We start from the raw sequence: 12,226 nt of genomic DNA, 5'->3' as shown, positions 1-12,226 counted from the left end.
ATTGGATTGTGTTTGACAGATATGGAGTCTGGAGAGCGGCTGGCCTCCCCCGCGCTCCCCACCGCTCGCACCTCCTCCCCTGCTGCCTCCTCTTCCTCCTCCTCGTCCTCCCCGGCTCCCCACTCCAAGAGCAGTCTGGCCGCCAGCCCTGCAGCCTCACTGGGATCTACCCTCAGCACCTCTGGTAAGACTGCTTCATCACTCCGTGCCGTGCATCACACACACACACACACACACACACACACACACACACACACACACACACACACACACACACACATGGTCAACACCCTGTTAAGCTGCACATACAAATCCACAAAATCCACTATACACTTCCTAAAAATGCACACAGACTGGTTTACGGAGAGACTGGTTTACGGAGAGACTGGTTTACGGAGAGGCCGGTTTACGGAGAGACCGGATACGGAGAGACTGGTTTACGGAGAGACTGGTTTACGGAGAGGCCGGTTTACGGAGAGACTGGTTTACGGAGAGACTGGTTTACGGAGAGACTGGTTTACGGAGAGACTGGTTTACGGAGAGACTGGTTTACGGAGAGACTGGTTTACGGAGAGGCCGGTTTACGGAGAGACTGGTTTACGGAGAGACCGGTTTACGGAGAGGCCGGTTTACGGAGAGACTGGTTTACGGAGAGACTGGTTTACGGAGAGACTGGTTTACGGAGAGACTGGTTTACGGAGAGACTGGTTTACGGAGAGACCGGTTTACGGAGAGACCGGTTTACGGAGAGACCGGTTTACGGAGAGACTGGTTTACGGAGAGACTGGTTTACGGAGAGACTGGTTTACGGAGAGACTGGTTTACGGAGAGGACAGTTTACATATATGTTATATTTCTACTTCCCCATTAATAACCACTGTCTGCACTTATAGAATAGAACAACTCCTCAATAACTAATGTCAAGGATATTAGCTGTGCACTGTGTAATGAGTGGCCTAGAAACTAAAAACCCCTCATGATTCACCTTTTCACTCAAGGTTCTTCTTTTTTCAACACGAGGAAGGATGAGTTTAATGTGTTGCTGACTTCCCCCCAGTATTAATTATGTAGTTATTGTTAGGCCTGTGAAAACACCTTTTCTCCCAGACTCAGCCTTCCTCTGACAGCTTGGGTTGCTGCTGAAAAGCTGCTGCATTAATGAAGCCCAAACAATTAGAAAGCCTCTTTTGTGTAATATGGAACACACACACACACACACACACGTCTCCTGACAACCTCTTGCTATGTGGCTGCATCACTGATTTGTGTGTGTGTGTGTGCGTGCGTGTGTGTCTCAGGCAGTGCCTGCGTGATTTAACATGTCTGTCAGCCACTCAGTGTCTTCGTGCCAGCTCCAAACACCCAGGCCCTTTCTCTGCATTCTAATTGTGTTCTCAGAGCCATTATGCAGCATGAGGAACACACACACACACACACACACACACACACACACACACACACACACACACACACACACACACACACACACACACACACACACACACACAGGAGTCGACAGATCACACTGACCAGCAAATAGCATGCAAATGTAACACTGCAGTAGTTGTGTTGTCTCTCTTTCATGATAAGAAAAATGACAAAATAAATCCCCCAGTATTTCTCTCTCTCCTCTCCCCCGTGTTGATCCAATGAAGCAGCCATTAGGCCGTCTTCTCATGCATTATACATTGCCCGTATCCCTCTGCGCCATAACCTGTACTCAGATTGTCTAGATAAGTGATTTTGGGACGAGCGTCAAATGAAATGCTGAGAGGCAGGCTTCTAGCTCTGAAGTTGTGCCGACCTTGATCAAGCCAAGCAAGAGTTCTTTCATATGAGACGTCTTGTTCCCGCGTGGAGCGGGAGGATGATTTATATTAATTATGAATTATATATACTATACATATTATATACCTACTGATGGCAAGGGGCGGCAGGTAGCCTAGCGGTTAGAGCGTTGGGCCAGTAACAGAAAGGTTGCTGGATCCGAATCCCCAAGCTGACAAGGTAAAAATCTGTCGTTCTGCCCCTGAACAAGGCAGTTAACACACTGTTCCCTGGTAGGCCTTCATTGTAAATAAGAATTTGTTCTCAACTGACTTGCCTGGTTAAAAATGTTTTTGAAATGCTTAAGTTAAGTGCAGAGCCTCCCACCACCAGCAAATCCCCAATTGTTAGTCTACATTGTTTTAGGCCTACTAGTTGACTGGCTTTTTACATGTAGTTCGTTCCACCGTTATGTTTTTGTTTCACGCATTGCAGTAGTTTTTCATTTCTCCTAGCCTGACGTACAGTACTCGTTCAACACACTTTTAAAGCTATTGGAATGTGATGGAAAAGGTCAGTTCATCCCCCCCGCCACCTACAATAGTCACAATTAAAGGAATAGCCACTCTGTGTTAATGGGACATGTGACATCAGATTCGGTAACTAGGAGCCATTTTAACAGTCCCAACACTCCTCTATTGTCATATGAAAGCCGTTGGGACTATTTGTTGTTGTTGTGGTATCAGCAGATCAGAGAGAGAGGAATTCATTCAAGGTCTTTTGCCAACCTGCCAATACTACTTGAGAAAAACATTGAAGAAATCTCAGATGAGCAAGAACAGTGGTGGAATGAGATGGGGGCTTGCAGTGTGTCATTGATGAGGATATCACTTTGAAAAAGCCCGGGCGCATGTAGAACTCTTTCCTACTGGGATCGGCTCACGGATGCAATTAACTTTAAATCTGTCCATGGAAATGTGATTGACTGCAACAAACAACAAATTAATCCCCCTTCGGCTAGCATCCTCCGAACACGGGGGAAAAAAAGGCCCGGCGCTTTTTTAGAATGCAGTTGTGTTTGTCAGAGAGAGTGGAGGAGGAGGGTGGAGGAGAGAGAGAGAGAGAGAGAGGATATCAGGTAATCCTGTATTTCTGCTCGGCTGCTCGCTTCTCTCCAAATTTCTGATTTAATTATTCTCCAGCTGGAAGCGCATTAATATTGAAAAGGCATTTGCAGATGTCACTCTGTTGCTCGGGGAAGGTCGGTCGAGGCGAGAGTGACAGGCGGGGTTTTGGCGGGAGGGAGACGCGACGGAAGTGGCTGCTTGCTGCTGGCCTTTCGGGGGTTGTGTTTTGTACTTTCAGTCATTTGTCTCCGTATCCGCTAGCTGACTTTGGCACGGCAAGGCACTCCATATTCAGCATATTCTAATGAAGTACACAAGGTATTTCTCTTCTCTGTCGTGGTGCAGCAGACTAGGGCCTTGAAGCCGGCTCAAAGGGCATTTTCTCATGTGTCGCCACACCACTCTGCCTCTGGCACGCTGGCTGGCACTCTTTGTTTCCCTCCCCACCTCCCACTGAGCATTTAAACTCCGCTTCCCACAGGCAAATAAACATTTTTATTAACCTATTATGATTTTGAAGATATCTTCCTCAATCTCCGTGGATTCCATATTACTGGTTTACAATATGGAGATAGCATTTAGGCCATTTTAGGAATCTGCCTCTAGGGAAATTACACCTTTACATTTCATTAGTCCTGAATTGCTGCTGAAAAGATGCTCCCAGTATTAGGCCTACAGTACCCTTGTGCGTTTTATGATATTGTAGGTACACAGTCCGGCTTAATGTCGAAGAGTTGGAGCGTGAACCCTTTCCTCTCTTCTGTAAGTGAGAGCTTCTAATTTAAAAAATGAATGTCTTCAGAGATAAGTCTCTCACTGTTGCCGCCTGTTATAGACCCCCCCCTCAGCTCCCAGCTGTGCCCTGGACACCATATGTGAATTGATTGCCCCTCATCTATCCTCAGAGTTCGTTCTGTTAGGTGACCTAAATTGGGATACGCTTAACACCCGGCAGTCCTACAATCTAAGCTAGATGCCATCAATCTCACACACATTATCAAGAAACCCACCAGGTACAACCCAAAATCCGTAAACATGGGCACCCTCATAGACATTATCCTGACCAACTTCCAAATACACCTCTGCTGTTTTCAATCAGGTTCTCAGCGATCACTGCCTCATTGCCTGCATCTTCTATGGGTCCGCGGTCAAACGACCACCCCTCATCACGGTCAAAAGCTCCCTAAAACACTTTTGCGAGCAGGCCTTTCTAATCGCCATTGTTGCAACCCCTATTACCAGTCTGTTCAACCTCTCTTTCCTATCATCCGAGATCCCTAAAGATTGTAAATCTGCCACAGTCATCCCCCTCTTCAAAGGGGGGGACACTCTAGACCCAAACTGTTATAGACCTATGTCCATCCTGTCCATCCTCTAAAGTCACTGACCATTTCGAATCCCACCGCACCTTCTCCATTGTGCAATCCAGTTTCCGAGCTGGTCACGGGTGCACCTCAGCCACGCTCAAGGTACTAAACGATATCATAACCGCCATCAATAAAAGATTGTACTGTGCAGCTGCCTTCATCGACCTGGCCAAGGCTTTCGACTCTGTCAATAAATCACCATATTGTTATCGTATTCTTACCTTGGTTTCTCAAATTACTGCCTCGCCTGGTTCACCAACTACTTCTCAGACAGAGTTCAGTGTGTTAAATCGGAGGGCCTGTTGTCCGGACTTCTGGCAGTCTCACAGGGCTCAATTCTCGGGCCGACTCTTTTCTCTGTATATATATCAACGATGTCGCTCTTGCTGCGGGTGATTCCCTGATCCACCTCTACGCAGACGACACCATTCTGTATATATCTGGCCCTTCTTTGGACACTGTGTTAACAAACCTCCAAACGAGCTTCAATGCCATACAACACTCCTTCTGTGGCCTCCAACTACTCTTAAACGCTAGTAAAATTAAATGCATGTTTTTCAACCATTCGCTGCCCACACCCGCCTGCCCGACTAGCATCACTACTCTGGACGGTTCTGACTTAGAATATGTGGACAACTACAATTACCTAGGTGGCTGGCTAGACTGTAAACTCTCCTTCCAGACTCATATTAAACATCTCCAATCCAAAATTAAATCTAGAATCGGCTTTCTATTCCACAACAAAGCCTCCTTCACTCACGCCGCCAAACATACCCTAGTAAAACTGACTATCTTACCGATCCTTGACTTCGGCGATGTCATTTACAAAATAGCCTCCAACAGTCTACTCAGCAAACTGGATGCAGTCTATCAGTGACATCCGTTTTGTCACCAAAGCCCCACATACCACCCACCACTGCAACCTGTATGCTCTAGTGTTGGCCCTCTCTGTATGCTCTAGTCGGCTAGCACGCTCCAGCAGGTATATCTCACTGATCATCCCCAAAGCCAACACCTCCTTTGGCCGCCTTTCCTTCCAGTTCTCTGCTGCCAATGACTGGAACGAATTGCAAAAATCGCTGAAGCTGGAGATTTATATTTCCCTCACTAACTTTAAACATCAGCTATCTGAGCAGCTAACCGATCGCTGCAGCTGTACATAGCCCATCTGTAAATAGCCCATTCATTCTACCTACCTCATCCCCATATTGTTTTTATTTACTTTTCTGCTCTTTTGCACACCAGTATTTCTACTTGCACATCATAATCTGCACATCTTTCACTCCAGTGTTAATTTGCTAAATTGTAATTACTTGCTACTATGGCCTATTTATTGCCATACCTCCTCACTCCATTTGCACACACGGTACATATACTTTCTTTTTTTTCTATTGTGGTATTGACTGTATGTTTGTTTATTCCATGTGTAACTCTGTGTTGTTGTTTGTGTCACACTGCTTTGCTTTATCTTGGCCGGGTCGCAGTTGTAAATGAGAACTTGTTCTCAACTAGCCTACCTGGTTAAATAAAGGTGAAATTTAAAAAATTAAATAAAAAAAGATAATCTAATTGTAACTCAGGCTTAACCAACCAGACAGTTATGTTATGTAATATGATGTTATATGGACATTTTAATTCGATTCCCTTGATCATCTCAGCAATTTAGCCTCTACATTGTATTTTCACTTCATGCTCCCAGCATCACTATATCGTTGAATATATATAGCTGTTTTAGGGCACGCAAAATGAAAGTACTGTAGCTTAGGCCTAATTATGTTTAGTCTTTGTTTTTCTCACTCACTTATGACAGCCAGATAGGCAGGCGCAAATGTTCTGGTTCTTTTCTGTGCGTCTCAACTCCATCATCTGATTCTGTAGAATTTGGGGGCATCACACTCACACAGCACTCACTGGGCGTGTTGTAGGTTGACATTTTCACAAGCTCGGTGAATAACACTTTACATCGCCTGTCATCACTTTTTATGCATACATATTACCTGGCTCAAAGAGAGCTCGTCTTCGCCCCGCCGCAGCCCCCCTCCCTCCCTCTACCAGCCTCTCTCTTTCTCTCTTTTTCTCACCCTTCTGTAATGGAAATTGAATTTGCATGAAATATGCTCAGACCAAATTGCATCTGACTGTGCGAGGAGACAACGCACTCCGGTTGCCCTGCCAGAAATGATTGTACTCAGGTTTAGGGGAAAGCTTGATGACGATCATGCTGAAGTATTCCTCTTTTTTTGGGGGGGGGGGACACAATGTGCTGCTGAAATTTAAATCAAAAAAGGTTTTGAGGAAAGTATTAGGAACAGGCTCTATCACAGGTACGCCTCTCAAACACCACACCACTGACGTATTGAAGGACCGCGACTCGCTTGTTATTCGGTCTACCACTGATTTAGCCTATTTGAGCTCCTTTAATTTGCGTGGTGACGGATATAATGGAGTAGCGAGGAAGGATCAGTGCTATACAGTACCTGTAGAAACACTTCAACTACACTCCCAGCGGTCCAAATGTCCCGCTGCTCAGCCCGCATCCGTTTCAAGTTTCTTGGTAGATAAAAAATCGAATACTTATGCAAATTTCTCACGTTAAATACATTCAAAAAATGTATCTGCCCCTGAGAACATTCTCTTTGTAGCCTAATTTAACAAATCAGCTCCTCCTCAGAAAATATAGTATGAATTGTCGACTGCTATCGCTCTTTTTGTCTTCTTCTCGCTCTCTCTCACCTACTGAAGTACAGCCTAGAACTCTGTCTATCTAGAACATGCATGATGCGCATCTCCCCTCTGAGTAGTGTCTCTGTCTCAGTCACTCTGATCTGAGCTGCTCTGTTCTGTGTTTTCACAAGCATGGGTAATCCTGTCAAGCTCCAATCCAGGGCTATCTTTGTCCTTTACGCTGCCTAATGTCTTGTTGAATATACATAAAATATCATCTTACCCAGCAGAAAACCTGTAGGGGGAGAGGAGAAAACGTCATTAAACTTTAACACACAGAAGGGATGAATACCTAAGAAGCCAGCGAGTCAGGGTATTTCGAGGGCACGGCGAACCCTTGAGTCATCTCAGAATTCAATTCAGTTTATTTATACCCCAAACAGAAGCACACTGCTGATCAAATCAAACGTTATTCGTCACATGGTTTGTAAACAACAGTTGTGGACTAACAGTGATATGCTGACTCAGGGCCCTTCCCAACAACGCAGAGAGAAAGAGAATAGAGAAATAATAGAAAGTCAAACGCGTGATAATAGAAGTAATAACAGATACACAATGAGTAATGTGACAACTGCTGATGTGACGACTGAAGTCAAAAGGACTTAATAAGTACATTTGATTTAGTATTATTATTCTGTTGTACTGTTTGTCCATCAGGTCGTTTGTATGGGGTGATGAGTGACCAGCAGCCCTACACGTTGTCAAGTGCCTTCCCCCTGGTCAGCCACCCAGCCTTCGGCCTGTACACCACCAGCTCAGGACGCCCAGAGTTTGGAGGCCTGGGGTCGTTGGGGTCCCTGGGTTCTCTGGGGTCCTTGGGGATGTCTGCTGCCCTGGCCGCACACCCCCAGCTGGGAGCTCTGACAGGTAAGAGGAGGGGCCCGGGTGTGGCGCTTAGACAGGTGTAACATGAGTCAGTCCAGGAGATTTACTTGACCTGAGCAGCAGATGGATGAAACAGCATGACTAATCAGTATTTAAGGGTGTGCTAACTTCTAATACTCTTTAGGCGATTGTAATTGATATACCGTACTGAACTTAGTGGATGAGACAGAATGACACTGATGTCCTCCTCCTTGTCCTCTCTCTCCATCAGAATGGTGGCGAGCAGCAGAGGCCCACAGTAGGGGGGCAGCAGCCTTCCTCCCACCGTTCCTGGGCCTCCCCACAATGTTCACCCCCCACATCCAGCAGAACCACAGCCCCCTGCAAGCCCCCTCCAGGACCCCCAGCAAAAACGGACAGACCCCCAAAGGTACAGCTATGCCCATCCTTCTTACATTGAACCCTTCCGAGTGCTTCATTCTGACCTATACAGATAATAACAACTTAGAACAAAGGTGATAATTGCGACACCTCCTGTGCTCATAAGGGGAAAATATGTATTTTATTGTACCTGTATATTGGCACAGAGTGTGAAGAAGCGTCTCACACCTGTTCAAAAGCAGCAAATGATTTTACCGCCAGGAAATAAAAGGTACCCTTAAGAGGGTGAGGTATTTAAAGCTCAACGTTTTTTTTACCCCTCTGGCAATTGCGAGAGATGTGAATGAATTAATCATTCCTGTAAGCAGGTGGTGGAAACTGTTCACAGGGATTAAGTGAGAGGCTCCCTAGTCTCGGCAGTCTCCGGCTCCGTGATGAGATTTCTCCCGTCGAGAACCTTATAATGACTTGCAGTCTCAGTTAATGGCATATGTGCAGGCTTTTTTTCTTCCTCTCTCTTTCTCTCTCTCTCTCTCTCTCTCTCTTTCTTTCTCACACTCTCTCTGTCTCTCTGTCTCTCTCTCTGTACCCTTTCTCTCTTAATCTACTTTATTCATTTGATGCGGTCTTCTCATTTATCTTTTATTATGTAAACCTCTCATGTTGTTCTCACGCCATGTTCAGCATGCCTAAATGAGATACGCATTAAATCAATATTTTCGTGCAGCTTTTTTATTCTCTTCCGCATTCAGAAGAACACCAGATATTTCATTAGCGTTTTTACTCGCAATGTCTCGTTGTTCAGATGAGATTAAGATGCTGTGTAACGGTATGCTGTGCCTCTTTCCGTGCGATTTCAGGGGTGAACGGGGCAGTGAACGGAAGTGGGGTCTCCTCCCCAACCATGCAGGGGTCTTACTCCATGAGCGCGTCCCCATCCCTGGGTGCCTCCCAGGCTGTTAAGGGCCCCAACTCCAAGGCCAGGGGCCCCAGGAGCAGCCCTCACAGCCAGAGCCACACAGCAGAGCTACAGCTGGAGAAAGTACCCTGCAAACCTAAAGACAAGGTCAGCTCAATGATGTAGTGGCTCTAGATTACTGATGACAACGTTGTGAAAATTATGCGCGCACTTCGACGTGGCCGGAAGCCGCGTTGTTATGATTCTGAACGCTCAGATAGCTAGCAACGAATGGCAAGAAGCTGCCATGTTTTAGGTAGCTCGTTTCAGCTCGTTGTATCTTGTTATTGATACCAAGAGGTGTTTTGACAGATTCCATGTCAATGCTAATATTGCAAAAAATCGATAGTGCTCATTATACAATTGTATAATTTGGAGATGAAATATAGTTTACATGTTGTTAACAGCCTAAGCCAGCTCTGCCTGTTTTGCCCCATAGTTGTGCATTCGTTGGTTTTGTTGCTAAAAGATAACCTGTCTATAGCTATAGTAAAGCCTGAAGTATTTGACTTGAGTTCCGTTTTGGACGTTTTAAGTTTTCCATTTCCAGTTTAGAAACAACAATCGAATGGTTAAAATGTACACTGGTTGCTTTATTGATTGTCAGCTCTCTGCCTTAATGCAGAAGCCCGGTAAAAAGCCAGCAGAGGTCGCCGGGGTCAGTGACAGCGAATCAGGCTCTTCCTCGGACAGCTCCAGCGACGGAGCCATCAGCAGCGACCTGGAGGACCTCGGAGGGGAAGAGGACGACGACGATGATGACGACGACAATGATGATGATGAGGATGAGGAAGAGGAGGGAAAGAGCGAGGCGTGGAACTCTGAGAAGGAGAAGGCGAGGCGGACGAAGAAAAAAATGAAGGTACAGTGATAGTGAGTAGTACTGGTAGTGTGTAGTACTGGTAGTGTGTAGTACTGGTAGTGTGTAGCTACTTGTCTGTGATGTGCTCCGGGGTGAGCTAACAGTGGGCTTCCTCTCCTCCCTCTCCAGATCGGGACACTAAGCTCGGGCATGAAGGAGGCCCAAGACAATAGGAACAGCCTGCCCCACAGCCTACACTCCGACCACCCCACCCTGGTCCCCTCACAGCACTCCCCCTCTACCCTGTCCCAGAGCTCCCCCCTGTCTCTCCAGACCTCCCGTCCCAGAGAGGAGGGTCTCCAGCAGCACCTCAGTGTCATCCAGTCCACGGGCCTAGCAGCCAGCTCCAAGCCCCTGGCCTTCCTCACCCAACCCCGCAGGGAAACCTCCTCCCCATCAACCGTCTCTGCCTCTCCAATCCCCCTCCTCACCTCCCCCAAAGGACGCACCACCGTCTCCCCCAAGCCGCCCAAGCTTCTGCCCTCCTCGCCGCAGCACCCGCCCCTGTCCCTCTGCTCTTCCTCCAAGCCCCTGTCGGTGCCCTCCCTGGCCCGCTCCGTACCCCTGTCCTCCTCGCCTCAATCCTTCCCTCTCCTCACGTCGCCCATGGCCAACTCCCAGCAGCCCAAGCATCTGAAGACACCAGGCAGTGGGAAGGCTAGTAAGAGGAAGTTGCTGGAGGAATCACTCTCTCAGATCAACGAATTCAGACTCAAACAGGTTGGTCCACTGTCCTTTCTGCCACTAGCAAGGAGTATGGTACCAAGAGTATCAAGTATGACTTGCCTAGTTAAATAAAGGTTAAACTAAATAAATACACGTTTAAAAAAAAATCCCAGTATTCACACAGTAGCTCTTTTTCCCATAGTCAAATAATACCACCTGATTGGTAACTGGCTAGTTTAGCTTTTCACCTAATTTGGATAATCTAAAAGCGGTCGAACATAAAACGGTTTCTCCTTTCACAGTTAGAAGGTTGTTCGTAGTTCATGGTAACACTGTAGACGAGCTGCAGTAAGAGGGCTGCTTCCAGCCAGAGAGAGTCAGAGAGGGAATTGGGAGTCCTGTCTGAGTCATTTGATTGGGTGTCCTGCTGTGCTGCTCAGCCTGTAAACCAAAAGGTTAACCAAAAGGTCAATGCTTTTGGCCTCATTACCTCAGCAAAGCAGACGGCACATATAGTTACTGTATGTATTTATTACCGTTTTACTCTCCATTTAACACATTCACAACTAGATAGAACATATACACATTTATCACCTTCTGCAGTGCATTGTGGACCTTTCGGATGTAGTCGAAATGGTCATTGAAATAGTAGTTCATCGATTAAGCTAATTCCTATGGCTCCAGCCCCCTAATTGGAAATCTAGCCTTTTCCCCTGTTCTATTTTACCGGTGCTGAGGTTATTTTTTAACCAAAGGCCTCTGCATTCCCCCAGTGGTTCAGGAACTGTTACTGTATTACATGGTCTGTGAAATTGATTTGTTTCACTTGATATCACATCTAGTTGAATGTACATGTCGAAGAACCAAACCTGTGTTTGCTGAAACACGTTGCAACGCCAAACGTGACTGTCGTTCTATAAAATCTGCCATTATGCTGTTTAGAGTAAAACCCAGATGCATGACGCTAACACTTTTCACAGACTCATAACTGTAGTAATTTAAGTGAGATACGGGAACTGGAAGCCGCTTTTCAGCAGCTTTACTCTTTACTTTGTACAATGCCTGTGTGGTTATGGCCATGTTATATGCCATTGTCTCCAGGCTTCTGTCCTCGGCACAGTGACACAGTGAGCCAGGCATTGTGCTTCATCACCAGCTTGAATAATCAACGTAGATGTAAATTGACAGCTTGCACAATTATGCTGTTTTCTCTTTTCTTTTCCCTTGTTTTATCCCCCTCCCTCCTTCCCGCTCTCTCTCCTTCCCACCCTCCCTCCCTCCGTTCCAGTCTTTACTCTCGCAAGGCCAGACGTTCCCGGCGGCGCAGCCCAAGAAGCAGCAGGGTCACAGAACCTCTCGGAAGGCTGCTGGGGTGACGTCATCCTCCTTGCCGCCCCCAAGCTGTCCTCCTCGGAGAGTCCGTGTGGCGGTGGCAGAAGCACAAAGTTGCCCCCTGCTCCCCTCCCCCTCCCCCAGAACAACCACTCCAACCTCTTCCTGTCCAGCGCTCTCCTGGGCCTAGCTGCCCACCCCAACGGAGTCATCCAAA

The 12,226-nt window shown here is 46.8% G+C and overlaps 1 protein-coding gene across 2 annotated transcripts in view; it reads left to right on the top strand.

Annotated features, from left to right (window-relative positions):
* LOC121839256 (bromodomain adjacent to zinc finger domain protein 2B-like) overlaps positions 1-12,203 on the top strand; it is a 61,200-nt gene extending 48,997 nt beyond the window's left edge. For both annotated transcript variants that reach the window (XM_042297004.1, XM_042297005.1), the window contains exons 3-9: positions 20-184; positions 7,643-7,852; positions 8,082-8,240; positions 9,052-9,257; positions 9,775-10,011; positions 10,141-10,731; positions 11,966-12,203. In XM_042297004.1, the coding sequence (XP_042152938.1) occupies positions 22-184; positions 7,643-7,852; positions 8,082-8,240; positions 9,052-9,257; positions 9,775-10,011; positions 10,141-10,731; positions 11,966-12,199 (1,800 nt within the window). In that variant the 5' untranslated portion in view covers positions 20-21 and the 3' untranslated portion in view covers positions 12,200-12,203. The remainder of the gene's footprint in view (positions 1-19; positions 185-7,642; positions 7,853-8,081; positions 8,241-9,051; positions 9,258-9,774; positions 10,012-10,140; positions 10,732-11,965) is intronic.
* The last annotated feature ends 23 nt before the right edge of the window (positions 12,204-12,226 follow it).

This window comes from Oncorhynchus tshawytscha, linkage group LG14, assembly GCF_018296145.1.
Source record: "Oncorhynchus tshawytscha isolate Ot180627B linkage group LG14, Otsh_v2.0, whole genome shotgun sequence".
NCBI lineage: Eukaryota > Metazoa > Chordata > Actinopteri > Salmoniformes > Salmonidae > Oncorhynchus > Oncorhynchus tshawytscha.
Note: the sequence above shows the minus strand (reverse complement) of the source record. Positions and strands in the feature narration are given on the sequence as shown.